The sequence below is a fragment of the Dama dama genome, chromosome 15 (assembly GCF_033118175.1).
Source record: "Dama dama isolate Ldn47 chromosome 15, ASM3311817v1, whole genome shotgun sequence".
Classification (NCBI taxonomy): domain Eukaryota; kingdom Metazoa; phylum Chordata; class Mammalia; order Artiodactyla; family Cervidae; genus Dama; species Dama dama.
This window is the reverse complement of record NC_083695.1, coordinates 26570772-26596661: the sequence shown is the minus strand read 5'-3', so window position 1 is coordinate 26596661 and position 25890 is coordinate 26570772. Positions and strand designations below refer to the sequence as shown.

Sequence of the window (25890 nt, the reverse complement as noted above, 5' to 3'; positions counted from 1 at the left end):
ACCAACAAACTGAAGCATCCTAGAGCCGGAAGGCGAGGCCTCCCTCATTCCACAGCTCAGACTCTCCTGCCTGGTAAATAACTGATACTGGTTCTTTCAATATTAATATTGAAATTTGTTTCCCCCAACCCAAATTACAGTATATTTGAGTATTCTACATATGTAAATACTCCCACCTACTGATATTTGGCCAATGCCGATGATTTTAAATACGTTAAAGTATTTCTTATCTATTTTTTTGTTATGTTATTACTTGTTCTTCATCGTAGGACATTTATTTCTAGCCCTCAGTTCCAGTTCTGTGGCCTCTGGGCATTACTAAGTAAGTCAATATACAAAATATAAAGTCACAATGTTACACTATAACTGTGTTTCCAAGGGGGAGGAATTAAATAAAAGTAAAATCGATTCATGTATCAAAAACTATATGTTGACAACCACACTTACATAGGAATTTAGGATGAAAACTAACAGAATGTTTGAATAGCTGTGGTTAGTCTAACCAGCCACTGGAGGTCACTGCTGCTCCATAGAAATACAGTTTACTGCCTCCCTGTCTGGTTAGGTAGTTGGTTCATCAAATTAAGTTAAAAAAAAAAAAAAAAGGTTTAAATTATTTGAAAAGATGTAATGTCAACATCTTTAGAAAATATAAACTAATTTAAAAGGAATATATCTTGGATAAGTATTGCTTAGAAGACTGTGGCATTCTGAATTTATTAACTCCATGCTGCGGTAGCACTGTGTGTACTGGGGCTCATAAAAATTAGAAAAAAACACATACTTTTCAAACACTAAACTGTATTTCCTCTCTCTCTGGTAAAGCATTCAAAGACTGAATCCATTCTGCATTGACACATCTCTGTTGTATAGTTCAACAGGTCAGGCTGTTTACTTAACTGTTGTCTAGTTGGGGCAGAAAATGAAATATCAACTAATATGCAGAGTTTAAAATGCTTATGAAAATAGATTTATGGTTTGCAGTCCAAAATTTGCCATGGGGTGGGTGTGAAGACAACAAATTTTGAACAGGAGAACATTAACCAGTCAGCTTTGCTAAATTTGTAGTGGTGAACTAGTGATTGTCTAACCTACAAGAATTATATACTAGAGATGCTTCATTCCCAAAGAAAGGGAAAATAATTTTTTTTATAATTTCATGTTCTGAATCAAAATTACTTTTACAATCTAAGGAATTTTATTTTGGTTCTTCTCTAGTATTAAATTTATATATAGCTAAAGTTAGGCATTAAAAAATGACCAGCCTTCAAATTTTGGTTATTCATGTAATCTTAACACACCAAGTGGTTTTAAATTTTAGAAACACTTTTAAAAAAACAAGCATATTTTACATATACTAGCAGTACCACAGCATTGAGAATTTTCAAAAATTTCAAAATATAAAGGTAAATATACCTTGCCTAAATTTATTTGGTACCCATGACAAATGAGGCAGAAGTTCAAATCAAAGAATAGAAAGGGGCTTTTTCACTTTAACACTGCATTTAATTAATACAATCATCTTTAGTACAGGTAAAAATGAGGCTGACCAAAGAAAATTTCTTTTTTTAGATGAAATATGTATTTACTGACATTTTATGAAAAATGTAAAATTACAACTCCAGTGAAAAACATCACAGTAGGTCCAGTCATCCAGTTCATAGTACTGTGAGGAATTATTTGCATTATTAATCAATTGGGAATCTGGGACTATTTGCAATTAATAAATGTATATCCAACAGTTATCCATGGACAAATATATTATAACTATGATGCTTCTCTGAATGGTATCTATTTAAGATTTAATCAAAATCAAAGTACCTTGAAAAATCTACTTTAGATGTTCCTTTTTCTTTATTGCTTATAAAAGTATGATTTTATAATCTGCCTTCTTTGCAATTATATCTCGTGGTGACTTGCCTAGATTTTTCCTCTCAGCATATGAAAAGCCTCCAAACTATATAAAAATGCTGGTAAAAATAGCCATTTACTTTTTCTTTTTTGCTGCAGCGATTTTGTTTTGAAAGAACAGGGGCATGGTTAAAGACATAGGGCCTGACAAGTCAAATTAAATGAAATAGGCTTAGTGTTGCAATTTGTGATTTTTGCTCCCATAATGGAATTGTTCATTTTAGAGAATGAAAAGCAGACTAAAGACATTTTTCTAAAATCTAAATGAACTGTAGTCAAAGTTACTTAAATACAGAAGCTATGATATTTGTGCTGCAGTCAATAAACTTTCACCATCGACATAAAAACATGCATGCTGCTTGCATATTGCCAGCAGGGTCTGTACAGATTCATACTGATGAATGGATTTCACAATACAGATGAACATGGGGACACTGTAACATTAGCACTGTAACATCAACAATAGAGAAACAAAAGACAACTGCCATGGGGTTGGTCTTTTTTCTTGTAAGATTTATTTTATCTTATTAAGGTGTTGTCAAAACTATCCTTTTCAATGGGTGGTGGAAATTGAGCCTTAAAATGTGTTGTCTACACCTCTGAATGAAATGTCAGTCATCAGGGGACTGGCCTGTGTGCAGGGCATATAGTGAAACACAACAGGACAGCCTGACAAATCCCCAACAGAACAGACAGAGCTCATGATTCCACTCCCTACATTAGGGTCCTAAAAGAGCTGGAAAGAGAAATTCTGGTAAGCTTCTAACCACATGCGTTTAGCAAGCTGCATTCCTGTTTGCAAGCCTCATCTCTGAAAACTTAAGGTGAGGATATGTGGAAAAATCTGCCTCCTCAAATTTGCCTCTTTCCTATTTTATTTATTTATTCACTCATTTTGGCTATGTGGAGGCTAAAAGAAATTGACAGTGAAACCTCTACTGTGATTTTTACAGAGATGGATTTCAGAGACAAGGCTTCAAGTCTAAACTTTGTGTTTTTACTGTCTCCTCACATTTTGCAGTCATCTACTTGCAACAATTTAACCCTTCCACAGTTTTCCTTAGGCTTGCTTTATTGTAATTCAAACACGTCTGAAAACTGCTTCTGGTGCTGCTTTAGCAGAGCACCGGTCTTTCAATAGTTTCCTGCAATTTTCTTTTTAAGCTAGGCGTTATTTTAAGACTGCCCCTAAATGTTCCTATAATCAAGTCATCTCCTAGAATCTGTTTCAGCTCCAAGTACCTGGGATCATTCAGGTTTTCCTTGATTTACCAATGAACTGCAAACCTTCTAAAAGTGTAAATTTGGTCCTCCCAGAAGGAGAATAACAGCAGATGTGAGGGATCACTTATGAAAGAAGTTTTATCTTAAAACAAGTGTGACATTAATGGAATCAATAAAAGGTTGTATACAATAGGCATTATATTAAACCAGAATTCAAGCTTCACATTGATTGTGGTATCTAAATTTCAATGGGTTAACTATGTATGAAAGGAAAATGACCCGTATTATGAATGTACTAAAACAGACGGGGAAGGAAGGACTTTGCCAGCAGAGGGAGAGGGAGAGGGGTGGGGAGAGGGGTACCACGTTCCCTTTATAGTCCCCAGAGTTCAATAAAGCACCACTTATTTCCCAGCTTTTAAGAGCGCTTTGATCACAATGGTTCATACCTCACACTCCCTGGAGCCTGATTTGCTATAGGTGCAGGGTCCCGTCCCGTTCAGCAGCATCTCGCTGGTCTCTGTGTTGGTGGGTTTATAATCTACGTAAAATTCCTGGGTGCTGGGAGTCATTTGCTTTAGGGACTGTCGTTTCTTTTTCCTGTGTCTTCTCATGAGGGAGCGCTGCTGCAGCTGCTTCATGCTGGCAGGATACCGCTTCCACGACACGTAGATGACGAGCAGGATGACAAGCACAGACAGGAAAAGGGCCACGCTCCCTGCGATGATTTTATGAAAAGAGATATGCTCAGTGTCAGCATCAGTCTCGGGGCCAGGCTCCGTGGCCCCCACCGTGGGGGGCAGGGGGGGTTTGCTTTCGTGCTTCGGCCTGGGGAGCTTGGGCTTAAACGTTGGCTTGGGGAGCGCCCTGGCCAGATCAAACCTCTCTGTGGTACTTTTGCCACAGATGCTGTAGTTCTTCACTGCATCAATCACATTTACTCCTTGCAGCTCTTTGGGACTGGCACAGATAATTGTATTCTCCCTCAGTCCTTTAAAACTTTTCAGCCAGTTTACCAGGGAACAAATATTTCTGCTGCATTCCCATATATTCCCGGCAAGACTGATGTCATTGAGGGATATCCAAGAATCCAAAATCTCTTGACCAATAAATGTGAGCTTGTTGGAATCCAGGTTGAGGCGCTGCAGATTTGGGACGCACTGGAAAACACTGGGTCCACTAAAAGCTTCGATCTCATTGCCTGATAAATCAAGCCTTTGTAATGAGCTCCAGGTCCAGGACATGGTCTGTCCTATGACACTGATTTTATTCCACTGCAAGTAAAGGTTCTGAAGGCTCACCAACCTTGGAAAAAGGGCCAGATTGAGCTTAGAAAATTGATTGTGCTCCAGGTGAAGTTCTTTGAGTCTGATCATACCAGCAAAGACATTCCTGGCTAAACTTCGGATCCGGTTGTATCCCAGGTCCAGAAGTTCCAGGTTGCGGCAGTCTTGGAATATTCGCACTGGGATGGTTCTCAGGGAGTTAGACCGGAGATGTAAACTCAGCAGCTTTCGCAAGCCCCGAAACTGTTCAGATCCCAGAGAATGCAGCTGATTGTAGGACAGATCCAAGTTCCGTAAATTTGTCACAGGTCTGAAGGTATTGTTGAGAAAATAGGAGATTCTGTTGGAACTCAGAATCAACTCTTTGAGTCTGCGTATTCCATTAAAAGCATTCTCATCAATATTGCTGATATGGTTATGGTCAAGGTACAGCCAGGTGAGCTGGTTGAGCCCTTTGAATTGATTATACTTAAGTTTTTGAAGGCTGTTATAGCGAAGGGACAAACCTAAGCAACCAGCAGATATACTTGAGGGTATCTCCTGTAATTTCTGAGATTCACAATATACCATTTTGCCTTCACACCTACAGCCCTTAGGGCATCCTCGTTCAGCAGAAGAAAGCATTGTCAGTAAGACAGTGGGGGCTATAACCAGTGCTACAGCTGATCCGCTCAGTAGCCTAATTACATTGAAACCTGGAAATAAAAACAACTTAGAAAAGTTATCCCCCCAAAAAAGAATGAATTTATTTTTTAATCAAGCAAAAATAAACATATATTTTCTTTTTTAGAAATTTAAATGTACAGAACAATATTTAACATCAAATATCATCTCCTTATCATTTAAAGAGAATTGTCTTTAGGCTTTTTTTTTTTTTTAACAGTTAAGCAAGGAAACATGTTCACTAAGCAGTTGAATTTATAGTCTTAGAGCAGAGCAAGGTAATCTCTACAATAATTAAGGCAGAATTAATATACAGACTAGTGGATTTTTTTGCTTTTGTTTTTTTAAGAAGAAAAGAAGAAAAATGACAAAACATACCCATCCTTTGTATTGTTCAAAGGTCGTCCTTAGGTCTTTTGCTTTGGCTTAGGGGGCCACTTGCGTGACAGCCCCTGTCAGCTGCACTGTAGTGAGTCAGGGCTCGCTGACACCCAGGAAGAAAAATTGGACCCCTTGGGAGATGGACCGATTTTGGAACATTATTCTTTGCCAGCCACGCAGAACACTCCAAGAACAAATAAATCCCAACACCGCATTCGCAGCAAAACATCAAAATCTTCCTAGGTAATAGGATCTTCATGGATATTACGTTTTTGCATCTTTACAGTTTTTTTTTTTTTTTTTTGGTGGGGGGGAGGTGGTGTAAAAAAAAAAAAAAAAAAAAAAAAACTGGCTTCTACAATTTCTTCTTATCAGAAAGCAAGATGTATTCCTTCAGGCAACATGAGGCTACCTGAGCTGCCACATCTGTATTCCATAGCCCAGCATTTCTGGTGGCGAGCACCCAGTTCAGCCACAGAGCTGCGTTGGAGCCCAGAAGGCAGGAGAGCCCTGTATCGCGCACACGCTCAGCTCACTTCTGCAGACTGTCATTCTGAAAGCCGCTCAGACTGTTGCTTTGGTTTCAGTGAATGCAGTCTTATGTAAAGCTGCCCCCAGTGGTGAAGAACATTATGGGCATGTGCAGAAATGTCTCTCTTTTATCTTGCAAATGAGCAGGCTCTCTGCTGGAAAATGAATGATTCTTTTGGGTGGCTCAATAGGAACTGAATGGTCACCGTAATCAATAACTAGCAACATTTTCTGTAATTTCCAAGTCTTGTTTTACAATTTGGCAATGTCTTTATTGTCTGCATCCACTTAATCGCTAAACATGTACTGCCCAGAGTTTTTCTGGAGCTTGACATGAAGTTCACAGACCGAATGTCAATTTTTCTTAACCTCAACGTAGGCTTGGAACTGAAATTTATAAAATGAATTATTGAGCTTTTCACAGAGATGCATTAACTGGCTGCCCATTTGACCTCTTGGAGTCACAATGATTATATTATACAAGATGTCTCAGGATGCTATCACACATACATTTTGGAACAGAGAGGATAACTAATGACATATAAAGTACTGTGTCCAATAACCTTTCTGGTTTTCCCACAAAAGACATAATTGATTTAATTGCTTATGACTTGGTTTGTTGTTTTTGTTGCTGTCATTGTATCGTTTTTTTAATTAGAAGAGAAATAAACCCTGTTTAGTGTGAGTACAAGAATCAAGAGAGCATTTGGTTCAGTTTGTTGATGCTGCTGGTGTTTATTACACTAATATTTATTGAGCCATTTCTAAGATAGCGCTTCAATGGGCTATCTTATTCTATCTGTAAACAATATTATGATGTAGATCCCATTATGCCCTTCATTTTAAAGATGAGGAGACTGAGACTGGGAAAGGTACCTTGCTCAAGGTCATATAGTAAGTGGTAGGATTGAGATTCAGAACCATATCTCTCTTATACTTGAACCTCTAAATACTAGATGATCCTGTTTGAATAGCATTGTTATCTTCACTTTAAAATGAGTCAAATGAGAATTAGCCTGATTAAGTCATTTTGGCAAAGAAGCTGTAATAAAATAAAATTCTCGATTTCTAGAACAGGGTTGCATAAGCTTCTTTGATATACGTCTTCTAATAAGTATTCTAAAAACTAAAGAGGAAAGGCTTAGTCTAGTGATTAAGAGGATGAATTTTGCACCTAGGTTCCAATCCTGACTGTATTTTATCAGCTCTGTAACGTTGACTATGTTTCTCATCTTCTCTATGCATTAGTTTTGTCTTCTACAAAATGGGCATCATAACCAAATTCTATTTAATAGAGAATTTGAGAATTAAGTCATCTCCATATCTGTAGAGTATGAACATGACATAATCTTAGACTAGTATGTGGCACTTAATAAGCCTGTGTTAACTGTTATTTGAATAATATCAACTTTTCTATACTTGCTGATATTGCATGTTATTTAGTATTGAATAGTGACTATCGTGACTGTCATTAACTCACAAAGAACTATTTCACTGAATGTTTTTTATATTGTTTATAATGGATTTCTGAGATGCTCTCAGTCTTGCCTGAGAAGTATTTGTAAATCTCCATCATCTCAACTTTATCTTTAAAATTAATATTTAAAGTGGACCATAACTCGTAATTAATGTTTGATTTTCTTCAACAGAGCAGAATATGGTTACATCTGCCCCACAGAGAAAACCATTTTGTTTAAAAATAAATGGTAATTTAATTTTTCTTTTTAAGTTTTCCTTGCTAGTCTTTGTTAGGTGAATTGGTTGTGGAAAATCGTGGAGAGCTTTCATATTTTCAAACGATGGGAGGCTCGGTAACAGTTGTGATAAACAAAAGGGGCCGCCTAGGTACAGTCAGATTTCTCATACAAGATGCCATTAATAGGACAGTGAGTGCAGGCTAAGCCACTTCAGTCATGCCTGACTCTTTGTGACTCTATGGACTGTAGCCCGCCAGGATCCTCTGTCCACAGGATTCTCCAGGAGTGAGTTGCCATGCCTTCCTCCAGGGCATCTTCCTGACCCAGGGATCGAACGTGTGTCTCTTATGTCTCCTACATTGGCAAGCAGATTCTTTGCCACTGGTGCCACTTGGGAAGTGTTTCCCCCCAAATTATTATGCTATGAATTTACATAAATCCCCCAGAGAGCTTGTTAAAAAGGTAAATTTCCCAATCCCTCCCCCAAGATTTTGATTCAAGGAGACAGAAGAGGCTACATTTATCAGCAGACTCTGATGGACAGCTAGGTTTAAGAAACACACTGTAAAGGAATAAATAAAAATAATAAATTTTCTCCTAGTAGGAAGAGAGGACATATAAAACTATGATATTGTGATATAAGTTCTGTGAGGACAAAAATAAAGTTTTATCTGCTTTGGTTTTCCTAAAAACTGCTGTAGCACTTGGCACATTTTAGATGCTCAAACAGTCACATTTTTATGAGGGTCAGAGTACATTTGATGTAGGATAAACTGGTTATGTAATGCTAGTCTTGTATACATAGGATTGATCTCTGCAAAATTCCTCTGCCAGTGAGATTGGGTACAATTTTGGAGAAAGTGTTCTTTAAAAATGTGTGTGAAAAGGCAAGAAATTGGGAAGTGGAAATACTCAGATGGTCAGCATGTGATCTCACTTTTGATGTAGACGTCTCTTGTCTTTATAGTTAAACTGTACATTTTTTGAGAATAGTAAATATAGGTTTGAATATTCTCTTTGGCATTTTACACCTTTTATCATCTAACATCCCAAATAGGGCTTGACAATTTGTATCTATTAAAAAAGACTAAAGAGAATACTATTTATAACTCCTCTATCATCCCTGTTGCTTGAAGGGCTCAGATTTTCCTCTTCACCATCCCTGCTTCTCTTTAGGAAGCAATCATTGGCATGTCTGTTTTCCCAACAGCTGCAGAAGGCTGCTCTAGGATGACTGGAGGTCCCAACAACTTTATGTTTTTATTCTTCTTTCATTCTATGACAGAAGCACAGATGAGCCGCTGAGAATGTAGTTTGCTTACTTTACTTTTCCTGGGATAAATCTTGGATCAATATGGTGAATGACATTTGCTGTGTGTTATACACCGTGCCATTAGCAGACATTTTTCTGGTATCTTGGCTTCTGATCTTGCCTTGCTTCATAGTTCTGACTTTACAGTCACCTTTTGGATCTCAAAGTTGATTTTTTCTCTTAATGCTGACTATTGATCTTTTCTTCAACAGTAATCAGTAGTCATTCTTGAACTGGGTCTGACTGCGGGTTCTCTGGGTGCCTCCTACTTTGGCACTAATCCTTCAGCCAGTATCACCACCAGGTCTCTCCTGCTTCATGGTAATGAAGTGCTTGAAGAGGGAAGACCATGCATGAGGCTGGTAGAGAAATCCAAAATTAAAATAGTGAAGTGCTAAACCAGACTAAAAACTTGAGGCTACGGAAATCACTCCAAAGACATAGTGTCTTTCTCAAAAGAAAAATTCCTCAAAAGAAAAAATTTTCTTTCTCAAAAGAAAAATAAAACCTTATATTCAAAAAGATTTTACTAATCTGCTGGTTACTTTTTAAAGTTTATTCTCCTTCTACTTGTTGACTACTGCAAGATGATCATTTCTTATTTGCCTTTCAAAATAAGCAAAATTATACTACACTATGTATTTAGCAAATTCATTTGCATTTAAAACCATGTACAGAACAAACTATAAACTACCTGACAAATTAAATTTCCCCAATGAATCTAGGGCCTTAATGATTTATATACTTATGGAATATAGTGTCATGTATCTAAAGACTTTTTTATTGCACTTACAGTACTTCAAAAAGCTTAACATATTTTGTTTAAATTGGGCAAATAAATCCAATCTCGGTTATATAATGCCAGAGTTCAGTCTAATATGAAACTGAATTGCCAAATATAAACTTAGAAAATAATTTAAAGTGGATATTGTGCTTATGCTGCTGTGTTCAGTCATGTCTGACTCTTTGCAACCCCATGGACTGTAGCCCACCAGGCTCCTCTGTCCATGAAATTTTCCCAGGCAAGAACACTGCAGTTGGTTGTCATTTCCTCCTCCAGGAGATCTTTCCGACCCAGGGATCAGACCCACGTCTCTTGTGTCTTCTGCATTGGTAGGTTGGCTAGCGCCACTTGAGAAGCCCAAAGTGGATATACTGATGTCTAAACAATGGGTAGGTCTCAGAGATTGCATTTATTTAACAGTTTGGGTAACCACTATGTCCTAGACACTGTTCCAGACACTTAGAGTACATTAGTGCACAAAGCAGATATCTAAGCTTACATTCTGAAGGAGTTAGATGAACAATAAAAATAAGACAAATAATAAAAGTAGTATATTATTGGGCTTCCCTGGTAGCCCAGTGGTAAAGAATCTACCTGCCAATGCAGGAGACACATGTTCAATCGCTGGGTTGGGAAGATCCCCTGGAGAAGGAAATGGCAATGCACTCCAGTATTCTTGCCTGGAAAATCCCAAGGACAGAGGAGCCTGGTGGGTTATAGTTCACGGGGTCTCAAAGCGTTGAACGTGACTTAGTGACTAAAGAGCAACAATTATAGAAAAAAGAAAAGTAAAAAAGACAGTGAAGATTAGGAGTGGAAGGATGAGGTAGATTTCAGCTAAAATAGGATGGTTAGGCCCACTAAGAAAGTGGCTTGAGCAAGCCTTGAAGAAGATGAGGTTTTTAACTTTAAATATATTTATGGGGAGTGGCCAGTGCAAAGGCACTCAGGTGGGAGCAGATAATGTGTTCAATGAATAGCAGAGGCCAATCAGTCTAGAGTGTAGACAGCATTGGAGAAAGTAACTGGAGGTGAAGTCAGAGAGGAAATAGACTGTAAAGGGACAAGAGTAAAAGCAGGGAAGCCAGTAAGGGAGGATATTATATCCATCAGGAGAGAGATGATGGTGACTTGGACCAGGATGGTATTGTTACAGAGGGTGTGCGTGGTGTCTGGCTGCTTGCAGCCCAAAAAGCATATAAAGAGGCCAGGTTGGGGGAAAGGAAATTTGCTTTATTTAAGATGCCGGCAACTGGATGGGAGAATGGTGGACATCAGTCCAAAGGCCAACTCCCCCCACACATGCGCAGTGACAAGCAGGGGGTGAGAGCTTTATAGGTGGATGAGGGGGAGCGACATGCAGAAACAGCACAGTTATCTCTGACAGTCATCTTCAAATCGGTCATCATTGGTCTGACCAGCATCATTTTGGTTGCTTTAGGTTCAGTTAATCTTCAGTTCCAGGGTCCATTTGTTCCCATTTCTTTGCGGCCAGTTCTTGGAATTGTGGCAGCTCATATCCTGGGTACAGTCTGGTCATCTTGGAGTTAACTGCTCCACCTGGTGTTCTAGTGTCTATAAGACAGCTCACAGGATATGGCTTAGAATACTATCTATAGCCCTTGAGAAAGAACTAAAGGTCCTCGACTATACTTAATGACTACATTATTATTATTTAGTCTCCTTTGAGTGTTTTTCTTTGTTTTTGCATTTCTCACTTCTCTGATTAATTCTTTGACTAAAGTTTCCCACAGACAAAAGGCAGGCAGAGGACATAGTAGGGGGCAGGGACCATAGGATCCTGCTCTGATTCAGCATCAGTGAAAGTGGTGAGGATTGGTTAGATTCTAGACTTATATTGAGGTAAAACCAGTGGAGATTTCTAATGGATTAGAAATTGAGGTATGGGATAAATAGAGAAATTAAAGATGACTTCTGGTTTTATGGGCTGAGCAACTGGAGGGATGGTAAAGCCATCAACTGCTTCTATAGGTCAAGTTTGGGGAATAACATCAAGAGTTCAACTCATTTGAATTATGTTTGAATTTAGCCCTCATTTTTTGTGAGACTTTAATTTTTGCAGCATGTTCTTAATTTTAGGCCTCAAAACACCGTGATGTATTTTCCAATATTTTATAAAATGATTAGCAAAATTAGGCACTAAACAATAGCAACATGGATTTCTATTTAGATGTCCTAGACAGTGGCAACATCCTTGCAAATGGTCTTGGAGGGCATGGAACCAGACGCTTTGATGAAAATTAAAAATTATATAAAGACCAGATATGATACCATTTGGACTTAAAGTTTTAGAAAATAAATTTGGTGAATCTGAAAGGTTTTTCTAAAATAATTTAGAGAATGACATATACTTTTTATTGCATATGCCGGTTGACATTTGGAATTTGGAATTGATTCTGGCCAGTCTTCTTAGGGTCTCAGTTTGCTTATCTACAAAATAGTACTCATAAAACCTGTGCTATGAATCTCTAAAGTTTTTCTTTAGGATCAAGTTCCATAATTTACATGTAAATACATTGTAGACCCTAAAGTCCTATAAAATATTTCTGAAATCTGAGTACCTATGAGAAAATTAATTTTTCTTTGAGTTTCATCTAGGTTCTCTGTTCATCAGCATACAGTGGAACAACATGTATCTAGGGTCACTAACATGACCAAGGGCTTTCCAGGTGGTGCTGTGGTATAGAACTCACCCGCCAGTGTGGGATACATAAGAGACATGGGTTCAATCCCTGGATGGGGCAGACCCCCTGGAGGAGGGCACGGCAACCCATTCCAGTATTCTTGCTGGAGAATCCCCATGGACAGAGGAGCCTGGGGGGCTATAGCCCATGTAGTCACCAAGAATCGGACATGACTAAAGCAACTTAGCACACACATAACATGACCAAGGGCTGAGTTAGATTTAGCAATATTATAAAAAATCCTCAGTACTCCCTTTCTGCTATGATTTCTAATACCATAGCCATTTAATATACAGCATGAATCATTGACATTCTGTGTTCTAACGCATAAAGTGCTTTCACCAATAAGTGCATGTAATCTAGATGTTGAAAAGAGATTCATGTTTTTGACTTGTCACCATATCATGTAATAACATGGTCAAAATGCTAACATAGATACTTCCAGCTATGAAAATTTTATTTTCTTCATTTCTAATTGGTAGAATACTCATACGCATTTGTACATTTATAACTATATTCTGCTCATCCATCGAGGTATTAACATGTTTCTGAAATATCCTTGGTTTCCATCTGCTTGCTTCAAGGGCTCCATTAAAAACTATGTCCGGTCACATATGGTGATGAGTGGATATCTCTGACTTAGATAAATGGATGAAGAAATTTCCAGGTCTGACCATTAAAATGGTTTCTCAGTGCTTTTTTGGAAAGAGGCAAATTAAGTGAATGAGACCTACAAGAATATATAACACATTTGCCTATCCCTCACTTAAATAAATAAACATAAATAAAGATACATTTATGTTACAGCATCAATCTATACTCTCAGGTTTTATTGCTTTACTTACTGTTAGTTTGCACAGAAGTAGCACTAAAGAGAAAACTGAGGATAGAGACAAATAACAAATTCTTAGAGTGCAACAATTATTGGTTAACTTCTGATGATGAAAGACTGCATGTGTACATTAGTCCCTCAGTCGTGTTCAATTCTCTGTGACCTCATGGACTACATCCACCAGGGTCCTCTGTCTATGATCCCAGGCAAGAATACTGGAGTGGGTTGCCATTCCCTTCTCCTGGGGATCTTCCCAACCCAGGGATCAAACCCTGGTCTCCTCCATTGCAGGCAGATTCTTTACCATCTGAGCCACCGGGGAAGACTTCTGAAGATTAAAAAGACCACATGAATTTAAGGATACAGTTGTTACTATTTTTTTAGTGAACATTTTAAAACATACACAATATAGAGAGCATACTATAATAAACATTAACAGTTATCAATATTTTGTTAATTGTGTTCCATCTATCCCCATCTCCCTTCATGCATACCCACACATTCATACTTTTCTTTTTTCTTTCTGGAGTGTTTTAAAAAGCAAAGCTCAGAAATCATGTCATTTTACATGTATATTTATATATTTCAGTATGTAATTCTAACCAATAAAAATTTTTAATTTAACCATCTAGTATTACTATACCTAACATATTTAACTGGAGAAGGCAATGGCACCCCACTCCAGTACTCTCGCCTGGAAAATCCCATGGACGGAGGAGCCTGGTGGGCTGCAGTCCACGGGGTCGCTAAGAGTCAGACACGACTGAGCGACTTCACTTTCACTTTTCACTTTCCTGCACTGGAGAAGGAAATTACAACCCACTCCAGTGTTCTTGCCTGGAGAATCCCAGGGACGGGGGAGCCTGGTGGGCTGCCGTCTATGGGGTCGCACGAGTCGGACACGACTGAAGCGACTTAGCAGCAGCAGCAACATATTTAACAGTAAGTTTTTAAAGTTGCTTTGTAGTCAAGACCTAAGTAAAGACCAAGTACTGCATTTTGTTTTCATGTTTCTTAAGTTGCTTTAATTTTTTAATGTCATAGATTTATTGGGAGGTACCAGGTCATTCGGACTGTGGCTTGTTCCATTTTTATATTAAATTGATTGCTTTCCCTATGTCATTTAACTTGTAAGGAGTAAGTTTTAATGACATACATGTTGAGCAAGAGTCCACTCGACTAATTTAAACAGGACATCCAGCCCCAAATTGATACTTGGGGTATTTATTCATTCTTGTTAGCAACTTTAACACTTGCAGAACTTAGGAATATATGAGGCTTAGAACTTGAAGGAAAATATGTATTTCTATTTAGTGTAAATTCAGTAATTGATCAAATCACAGATTTGGTGAAAATTAATGTTAAGGTATCATGAGCTTGAGTTGGTTTACCATTCATATTTACTAGTATTCCTGTTCTTCTCTTTTTATACTGTACTTGCTTTTTGTTGATAATTATCAAAAACAGACATTTGATATTGTTCCTTGCTAAATAAACCTGTTAATTTTTGCATTAATATTGGGATAGTCTTCTAAAAGAGGCTCAAAAAGTTACTTTCAAGAGAGCAATCACCAAATTCAATTATAGTCATTTTTATTGAGAGAAATCAGTTTTCTAGCTTTTCATTTGGAACAAATTCCATGAAGGAACATGTGGCACCAGAGCTACAGTGTAAAATTTATGTCATATATATATTCCCAAACTTCTTATAATTTCTCACAATAGAGCAAAGATGTTTTAGAGTAACTATAAAAGTCTCTTAACCAAATTTTCACCTTAATACTTGATGCTTTACTTTGCATGCATTTATGGCTGTGCTCTAAATATCAAGTCACTACTGTTTAAATGATATAATAATAAACATTTTGCTATGTTTGCTTTAGGTATATTCTGATGTATAAGTTTTATTTTAAAGAAAATGTTCTCTCTTAGTCCATGTGGGCTACTCTAACAGAAAATGATAGATTAGTGGCTTATAAACAACAGAAACGTATTTGTCACAGTTCTGGAGGCTGGAAACTCTGTGATCAGAGGTGTTCAGATTCCATGTCTGGTGAGGGCCTCCCTCCTGGTCCATAGATTGCCATCTTCTCTCTAAAACTTCACATAGCTCAGTGGCAAGGGCTCTGATGGACCTCTTTTATGGGGGCACTAATGCCATTCAGGGCTTCCCAGGTGGCTCAGTGGTGAAGAATCCTGGCAATGCAGGAGTTGCAGTTTTGATCCCTGGGTCAGGAAGATCCCTTGGAGAAGGAAATGGCAGTTTGCCCCAGTATTCTTGCCTGGGAAATCCCATGGACAGAGAAGCCTGGAGGGCTGCAGTCCATGGGATCACAAGATTCAAACAGGACTGAGCACAGCAGCAGGAATCCCATTCACTATATCATCTCCCAAAGGCTCTACCTCCAAACACCATCACTTTGGGGATTAGGTTTCAACTTGTGATTTGGTGGAGGTGGAACACAAACACACATTTTTGTACAATAGTAGATTTTCTATTGTACTTTTAAAGCATTATGTATAATATTTTCAACAGGCACACTAGTGTATTTTAAAATTTGCCTTCCTGACAAATATATGAGCATTAAGAATTAAATCCCCAAGCCACCAGGTAGAGAAAGGTAATAGAAATCTGGATTTGGATAAAACAGCATATATTTCATTGGTTCTATTTTTGTTTCTGAAACAATGTCTAATTTTTTTAAAAATTTGCTGCAGACCTGAGAGATTCCCTGGTGGCTCAGAGGATAAAGTGTCTGCCTGCAATGTGGGAGACCTGGGTTCGATCCCTGGGTTGGGAAGATCCCCTGAAGAAGGAAATGGCAACCCACTTCAGTATTCTTGTCTGGAGAATCCCATGGACAGAGGAGCCTGGTGGGCTACAGCCCACGGGGTTGCAGAAAGTTGGACACGACTGAGCGACTTCACTAAGAGATTTTAAACATCTGATAGAAAAGAAATTCTGAAAAAAAAAAATAAAGGAAAGAAATTCTGTGTAAGTTTTGACAGTGTAGTAGCAGAGAATAGGAGCTGTGGGTCTTTATGTTACATTAATATATTTCAGTCTATTTGGGGACTCTCTTGAACTAGGCTAGAGAACCCTTCTCTGTACTGTAAATGCTTAATCCTGATTGAAATGTACTTCTCTTAAGAGTGTGGGGAATGCTTAGGAATCTCCCGTGGCTTGCAGCAGAGCCCCCATGTGGCAAACTTGTGATTTAGGCAGAGGCTGACTGAGTCCCTGGAAGCAAATGCCATGCTTCTCTCATAAAAAATAGCATTTCTTTATCTGGTGCTGGGGATGCAAGAGTGAGTAAGACCAAGCAATCATTTACCATCAGAGGACTTGCATGTTAGTTGACGAGATAGTAAAATATAAACATTATAGACACACATTGCAATGTCAGCTGGGCTTCCCAGGTAGCAATAGTGGTAAAGAACCTGCCAGTCAATGCGGGAGACATAAGAGACTTGGGCTCGGTCCCTGGATGGGGAAGATCCCCCGGAGTAGGTAATGACAACCTGCCCCAGTGTTCTTGCCTGGAGAAACCCATGGACAGGGGAGCCTGGCAGGCTACTGTCCATAAGGTCACTGAGTCAGATATGACTGAAGTGACTTAGCATGTACACACACACACACACACACACACACACACACACACACAGAAGGCAACTCAGGTGATTCTATGTCCCCTCAGATGTAATCTCCCTTTGGGATTTTCATTGATTACCATCAACACCTTTACAGTGTTACCGCTCCTTGGACACTTCAGCCCGAGTAGACATAGTCTCTTTTCGGAACAAGTGGCACAGGTGAAAGGTTAGATAATGTTTTAAGAATTTTTTTTTTTAATTAAGAAATTTAGGAGGTAACACAATGGGAACAGCCATAGTAACATGACTCAGACAGTGAGACTTACACAGAGCGGCTTTCTGAGATCCAGTTTTCCGATTGGGGATTGGTGTTGGGAATATTTGCTCCAACAGATGTGAACCCACCCAGTCAAAGCCTGCTCAGGCCTCATCAGTCATATCTTATCCTTACACAGTAAGTCCACTGTTCAAACAGGAGTTTCATACATGTAAGTAAAAGAGAAGCCTTTCCCCCAAGTACCTCCTTGCCTGGCCCTCAGTGATTTTCTTTCACATCCAATACTTGGTCCTCAGGTACCTATGGTGACCCAGTTCTTTCATATATTTTTTCCACTTATTGACAAATGAATTATATGGTACTAGCTGATAATGGCTTATAGTATTAGCCTTCTCGGCATGTGCTGTGTTATGCTTAGTCACTCAGTCATGTCTAATTCTTTGTGATTTTCTGGACTTCAGCTCACCAGGCTTCTCTGTCCATGGGGATTCCCCAGGCACGAATTGGAATGGGTTTCCATGCCCTCCACCAGGAAATTTTCCCAACCCAGGTCTCCCACATTTGCAGGCAGATTATTTACCATCTCATCCATCAGGGAGGCCCAAGAGTACTGAAATGGGTGGCCTGTCCTTTTTCAGGGGATCTTCCCAAAGGAGAAGTTGAACCGGGGTCTTTTGCATTGTGGCTGGATTCTCTACCAGATGAGCTACCAGGGAAGCCCAGCCTTCCCAGTATACTTGAAATTTAATAGGTAGCTCTGAGAAGTGGAACATATTAAGGTATCAGAAAACTAAATTTTTTGTACATAGTTTGAAAAGCAAATATAAGAAGAGATTTGTATTAAAAGTACCCATACTTGCTTTTCTTTCTCAGCTTCTTCACCAATTCCTTTTTTAGATTCAGTCACTTTATTTTAGCTATCATTTCCTTCTCATAGTATTTCTGAATTTTGTTGAGATTTCCATTTCTTGCTACTATAACTGAAGAGGTCGTATCATCTTCTGTCTTACTTTCTTACTTCCTATGTTAACATAGTATTCAATAAATGGACAGTACTTAATTTAGGATGACTAGGTAAGCAATGCCACTGTTGGATTAAGTGGTATACTTGGTAGTGCTTCCATTCTCTTTCAACTTCTTATTTTTCTTAAAGTTAAGAATTGTCTCTATTCTCTCTCCCTCGAGACCCCCTAATTTGCTTAGTTTTGTCTGTTCCTAGAATTAGTTGTTTTCCCCAATAGTTGAAAAGACTTGTCGAGTGCTTAGTTTTTCCAAATAGTCATTTCAGACAATCCCTCTCCTCTGCAGCACTCCATTTTTCTCTTCCCCAATATCTAGTTATTGCTGTTAACCTAGCCCTCCCTTCACCATTCTCCAACTGTGATATCCCCTGTTCTTGGATCCTATGTATTCCTTGTCTTATTTTGTTGAAACATATCCACTAGTAGATTCCTAAGAGGGTGCATGTGAAAAAAAAATCATGTCTGAAATTTTTAAAAATTTATCTTTACTGATTAATAGCTTGGCTGCATACGTAATTCATGTACATAATATTTACAATTGGAAACCACTTTCTCAGAATCTTTAAACAATTGCTGCACTGTCTTCTCACACCCACTCCTGCTGCTGATTATCAGATGTTATTCAGATTCCCTCTCCTTTGTGTATAGTCTATTGTTTACTTTGGAAGCTTTCATGGAACATTATTTTCCTTGCTATTTGAAAATTAAGTAAGAATATATCTTTGTTTGGTCCTTTTTTCATCCATCGTACTGGGTATTCAGTGGGTCTATAAATCTGGAGATTTGTGTCCTTCAGTTCTGTAAAATTATGTCTTCTTTTTAAACTACCTCTCTACCCATTTTCTCTGTTCTCTCTGTTTCTCTCTCTCTGAAACTTTTATTGTGCAGATTTTGAACTTCTTGGATTGATTCTTTGGCTTTTCTTTCCTATTTTGCATCTCTTTATCTTTCTGTCTTTGTTCCAGGTGATTTCCTCAGCTTTATATTATAATATTTAACTTACTAGTTTATTAAAAATTTAGATTAGGTGTCAGCAAATGATGGCACAGTAAAATCCAGCAGTGATGCTACTGGGTCAGGGGTGTAAATAAAGTTAAGTCTCTGTAAATAAAGGAACACATTCATGTTCATTTATTTATAGATTGTCTATGGATGCTTTCACCCTGCAATGACAAAGTTTAGAGACTGTTAAGTCCTGAAAGCTTACAATATTTACTATGAGTCCCTTTGTAGAAAAAGTTCTCTGATCCTCCCTCTTCTCCCAATTTAGTTGATCATATTTGTTATCTCCAGGACCTCTGTGTTGGTTCTCTTTTTTTGTTTTCTGAATATCATAATGTTTTATTCTATTTAACATGTTTTATTTTACATAATGTTTTATTCTACATCTCTTCTCATCCCGAGGATACCACATGGAGTGTGTTAGTAGCATGCAGCTTGCTGCAACGCCACTGTCCTCTGAGGTAACTTAATCAGTTCATTTCAGTCTGTTTCATGATGGAAGCTTTTCTCATATGTTAAGCGTCTTGTGTGTTCATTCAGACCAATGAGTGAGGGAGGCACTAAAAACTGAGAGAAGGTCCCCTGTGTGCAGGCAAGCTTTTGGCTCTGGACTTTGTGGTAGTAGGATTTAATAGTAAGCTTGCCTTTTTCACTGAGGAAGGTCCAAATGAATGATTATATAGATTTGTTTCATTCAGAGAAGACCCCCAATCTCCTGCACTACAGCTGCAGGCTCCCAGGGTTCTAGGACAAAGCAGAAAATTTTATATTTTTATTTATTACAACTACTTGAAAATTTACACATTTTCAATATCTGTAAATGTTTTTAATTTGCCTGAGCCTAACAATTTCTAGGGCTTCGTTGAATGGCTCAGTCCATATAGGTTCTGCATGTAATGCAGGAGACACAGAAGGCTTGGGTTCAATCCCTGGGTTGGGAGGATCCCCTGGAGGAGGAAACTGGCAACCCACTCCAGTATTCTTGGCTGAAAGACTCCATGGATAGAGGAGCCTGACAGGCTACAGTCCAAAGTGTCTCAAAGAGTCAGACATGACTGAGCAACTAAGCAAGTATGCAGACAATGTTTCCTTAAAATAATGAGTTTATAATTTTATAATTAAATATAGATAATATTAATAGCATTTTATGTATGTTTTCTCAAGAAGTCGACTATAGTCTGAACTGAAATATAGATTTGTTTTCCCACTTTTTTTGTATAAAAATTTTGATTTCAGTTATTATTATCCCTTACACTTTAGAATGACTTTTCAAATTGAAAACTATATCATTTCAGTTCAGTCACTTAATTGTGTCCGACTCTCCACGACCCCATGGACTGCAGCATGCTAGGCCTCCCTGTCCATCACCAAATCCTGGAGTTTACTCAAGCTCATCTCTTTTGAGTAGGTGATGCCATCCAACCATCTCATCCTCTGTCATCCCCTTCTCCTCCTGCCTTCAATCTTTCCCAACATCAGGGTCTTTTCAAATGAGTCAGCTGATCGCATCAGGTGACCACAGTATTGGAGTTTCAGCTTCAACATCAGTCCTTCCAGTGAACATTCAGGACCGATTTCCTTTAGGATGGACTGGTTGGATTTCCTCACAGTCCAAGGGACTCTCAAGAGTCTTCTCCAACACCACAGTTCAAAAGCATCAATTCTTCTGTGATCAGCTTTCTTTATACTCCAATTCTCACATCCATACATGACTACTGGAAAAACCATAACCTTGACTAGATGGACCTTTGTTGGCAAAGTAATGTCTCTGCTTTTTAATATGCTGTCTAGGTTGGTCATAACTTTTCTTCCAAGGAGTAAGCGTCTTTTTATTTCATGGCTGCAGTCACCATCTGCAGTGATTTTGGAGCCACCCCCCCCAAAAAATTCTACCATTATTTTCACTGTTTCTCCATCTGTTTGCCGTGAAGTGATGGGACCAGATGCCATGATCTTTGTTTTCTGAATGTTGAGGTTTAAGCCAACTCTTTCACTCTCCTCTTTCACTTTCATCAAGAGGCTGTTTAGTTTCTCTTCACTTTCTTCCATAAGGGTGGTGTCATCTGCATATCTGAGGTTTTTGATATTTCTCCTGGCAATCTTGAGTCCACTTGTGCTTCATCGAGCCCAGCATTTCTCATGATGTGCTCTGCATATAAGTTAAATAAGCACAGTGACAACATACAGCCTTGATGTACTCTTTTTCCTATTTGGAACAAGTCTGTTGTTCCATGTCCAGTTCTAACTGTTGCTTCTTGACCTGCATACATATTTCTCAAGAGTCAGGCTTTTCAAATTTATTTTTGTGACTTTAGTAGTAAAAAAATTAGAAAAACTTAAAAACAATATGTAGATATATGGTTTGTGGAATTGTGTGTATGTATATTTTTTTATTACTAAGAATTAGAGCTTTAAAAGTAAATATAATATTTCAACTGTGAAAGTCCCTCAGTCATGTCAGACTCTTTGTGACCCCATGGACTATACAGTCCATGGATTCTCTGGACCAGAATACTGGAGTGGGAAGCCTTTCCCTTCTCCAGGGGATCTTCCCAACCCAGAGATTGAATCCAGGTATCCTGCATTGCAGGCAGATTCCTTACCAGCTGAGCCACAAGGGAAACCTTGACATTAGCAGGTTGGTATAATCCCCAGACAGGGTTTCTGCCATAAGCCATATAAAGTCACCATGGAGCCACAGATTAGGACACAGCTCTTGGTTCACGCTTGTACCTCTCTTTCAATCAATCACACATACAAGCACACCATAGAGTTAATGAAGTACAGCAGAAAACGTGCTTGCCAGGAGAACAAAGAACTAGAGCTCCAAGCATCGTTACCTTGTCCTAAACAATCCTGAGTGAGCCCCCAAGATGAAAGGTTGTCACTGTGAGCCATGAAAGATGCTGGGATTCTTGGCCTCCAGAGGAGAGGAATTTGATCCAGAGCCAATGACGAGGCTTGTACTCAGAGCATTTGTGTAATAGAGTTTTGTTAGAGTATAACAGAGATAGAGAAAGCTTCTGACATAGACATCAGAAGGGGGCAGAAAGAAGGAATCAACTAGGCAACCATTTATTTATGATCCAAATATGCAGTTTGTATCTCTGAGTAACAAAATGCAGGCTTCTATTCAAAAACTAGTAATAGGTATCACAGTCATATAAATCATTGATTTAATTCATTGGCTGAGTTTGAGACCAGACTTCCTCCTAAAGGCAATGTTCTACATTGATTCTATCTTTTTTTCTTTAGTATTTAGTTAAAATCATGAAAAGATTTTTGACTTGGTGTACATTGGTTTCAAACTTGCTGTTTTTCTACAGAGATTCTCTAGGTTTCTGCCTAGAGAAACCAAACAATTAAACATGTCACCTCCTGTATTGGTCATTAGTCCTAATTCTTAATCTATGAAGATTTTCTATGGATACTTTTAAAAGGCTTGAGAGGTTTTACATAATTTAAGTGGCTTATATGCTTTGCAATTTACACTTGGAAAATATTGCATTAAGTAATACCAAGTAATATTACCAAGTAATAATGATATAAAGGCTTAGAGAATCATAGAATTAGAAAGGATTTTGAGATTATTTTATTCAATACACATTTTACATATCAGAAAACTGAAACCGAGAGAGATAAGGTAATTAGCTTTATTGACATATGACATGGGTACTGAAACTGTGTGTGGAACTCAGATCCTTTGACTCTAATGTATTTTTTATACCATTCTGTCTTCTTTAAATCCAAACCAAAGTTGTTGTTTTTTTTACCTTGTGAAAAACAATAGCACTAATAGATAGCATTTTACCTATTTTCATATAGATTTATCCAAACAACTAAGACTTAAAATTTGTTTTGTTAGAAGTGAAACATAGGTCTTAAACTATTCTTTGTTTCTTTTCCATTTTAAAAGCAATACATATTTATTATAAAACATAAGGATCATGGTTTCACTGTTCAAAGTTTAGCAATTATACAAATTTTTTACTAACTTGAATTTAATGCATCACATTGGACAGGGAGGCCTGGCATGCTGCGCTTCATGGGGTCACAAAGAATCAGATATGACTGAGCCACTGAACTGAACTCATTCTTTGAAGAAAATGAAATAATTATTTCAAATTCCTTCTACTGTTGGGAATTTAGTTTATAGAACAATCTTTATTGATGAATCACTTGAGTTCAGCTTCCCTTAAGTCACTGAAATGTGTAAATTATTGGCTCTACAAAGGAAAGAAATCACTGATATTCTAATACACAGTCTGTCTCCTATATGGTTGACATTATCTTTTAAATAGCAAGTTATCCCATGTCAAAGGAAAAGATAAATATAAAAGAATTATTACTTTCTTCTCCTAAGATTTGGTGAGTTTTTAGTGGAATGACCCAAAGGTTAAGTCCAGAATGCTCTTACTGCTTCCCTCAAACACTACCACCAATCTGGTTGTGCTGTTGTTTTGCTTAAATCCCTTGAGAAGCTCACTGTCACCTCTGGTTAAACATGACATACCTCATGACACATGTTTCTTCTGTTCTGATTCTTCTTGTTGTTAGATAAAGTCAAACATCAGCCATCAAGAAAAACAGGGACCTTATTGGAGAAGGAATTGTAGCTTCATTTTAGTGCCCTGCACTTTGCTCTTCTCCATTTGTCTTACTGTCCTGCATTCACTTCCGTTCTGCCTCAAAGCTCCAGTTTATTCGTGGTTTTTTCTTCCTGTGGAGTTTGCTTGCCACAACACCTTCAGTGCCTACACACTGCCTCATGACTCAGCTTTACTTCATATCAGCTCATTCTTTCAATACTTTTCAGTTTAAATTTCTAGAGAAAGCAAGTCTGAAATGCCATCTGACTTCTGAATTGGTTCTTGAATAAGGTGATCACCCTGAGTCTAATCAGATATGATGGAGGGTTGAGAGTCATGGTGAGGTCGGCAGGGTCATGGTGTATAAAACTTGGCAGGTGCTTCAGATGGGGCCTATTGCAGTTATGAAGTATGGTGGATGAAACCTGATTTAAAGATCCTTTGCTATCTGGTCCAAAGCTACCCTTTTGCCATTATTTCCACTGACTATGCGATATGCTATGCAGCCCACAATCCAGTCACATCAAAATATTTATCATTCTCTGAACAAGCCATGTTCTATCATGGCTTGCTTCACTGTATACACTGTTCTAATACAAATATCCTTCCCCCATTGTCCATCAGGTGAAATTGTCTGATAGATCAAATGTTGTATTCTCTATACAGTCTCTTCTAGGGATTTTGGTTGACTTCCTCATAAGCACTTTTAGGTTATATTACATATACATATGAAATACAAGTACATTGTACTATGTTTGCTTATATGTAAAATTTTCCAACAAAATAGCCTTTAAAGTCAGGGATGATGGAATATTATTCATCTTCAAATATCTACTATTGACACATAATGCATATTCAATATGTGTTAGAAGAAAAGAAAAAAAATCAAAGTGATACAATGGGAGCTACTCCTGTCATAGTCAAGAGTCCCTGGAAGGAGTACTGTAGCTGACTCACAGGTTGCCCGAGATACACTCAAGTATAAGGGCAATGTATGTGCCAAGTATGACAAACGCTCAACTTTTGAGTCAATGAGCCAGAATACTGGTTTATTTTTCACTGTTTGCAATCTCTATCCAACTAAAAAGTGTTGCAGATGGATTTTTATTGCTTCTTCATTCTCCTCCATCCTGAGAAATTTTACTCTGAGGGCACTTTCATTTGTGTCTGAAGGCAGTGTCCTTGTATTCCCAGAAAAACAACTCCTTATTTGGGGTTGTTTGTCAACATGTGCAGGGACAATCTGGGGGCAAACCCCTTATCTGGGTCTGTTTACTCCTGTTCCTTACCCGTAGTATGACCTCAGGGGGCATTTTTTGCCTTAAGTGGGCTTTCATCAGGGAGTTTACTGGAATAACTGTAACTTCCAAAAAGTATGCCCAGGGTGTCAAGAAATCTAGCTTTAGAAGCCAGATTGAAGAAACCTGACCTACAGGACTGCTGGTGATCTGGTCCTTATTTGTCTATTTTGTGTCAATTCCCAATTCTAGGTGTTGGAGGGAGAATTCAGAGGAAAGAAAAGACATATTTCTGTACTCACATTATTTACAATCCAGAATGGCATAAAGATGAGACACTTGTTACAGTGTGGGTAGTGAGTGCTATCATGAAAAAAGACCAGGGTGCTATGTGACTTCATAGGATTGACAGCTATCCAGACCCAAATTGCAGAAGCGAGAATTGAATTCAGTTCTAGCAAAGAAAAATTATGGTGATAAAAGTGCATGATTTTACAATAATTAACTATTAATACATCTAGCCAGAGCAGTATTCAGAACACTTCCTTGTTTTGTAAATTCTCAGTTATATTCAGTAGAGATGGTTTGAAATTTAATCTAACCATGCAATTTAACTTAGCTAGTATTCAGCATGACCAGTACCTCTTAGTGAACACCTGTAACATATTGGTCAGTGAAAAACCAGGTGAGTATTATTTGTATCTTTAAAATTATACTTTAAGGCATCTTTGATAGCCTGCACCACCCCTTCATCTAAACATTCTTTAAAACAGATGAGGTGCCGTGGTGACAGCTTGGATAAGATCCTTGTCCACAAATTCTATAACTTGACTGAGACAAAT

General features: G+C 38.2%; 2 protein-coding genes across 2 annotated transcripts in view; one reads left to right on the top strand and one right to left on the bottom strand.

Annotated features, from left to right (window-relative positions):
• The window catches only part of LRRTM3 (leucine rich repeat transmembrane neuronal 3), a 194612-nt gene extending 188889 nt beyond the window's left edge, over positions 1-5723 (bottom strand). Inside the window, exons 1-2 of the mRNA XM_061163002.1 lie at positions 5463-5723; positions 3585-5116 (exon numbers count right to left, since the gene is read on the bottom strand). Of these exons, the coding sequence (XP_061018985.1) occupies positions 3585-5116; positions 5463-5466 (1536 nt within the window). The 5' untranslated portion in view covers positions 5467-5723. The remainder of the gene's footprint in view (positions 1-3584; positions 5117-5462) is intronic.
• The window catches only part of CTNNA3 (catenin alpha 3), a 1844203-nt gene that overhangs the window by 803405 nt on the left and 1014908 nt on the right, over positions 1-25890 (top strand). The gene's annotated exons all lie outside the window — the stretch shown is intronic.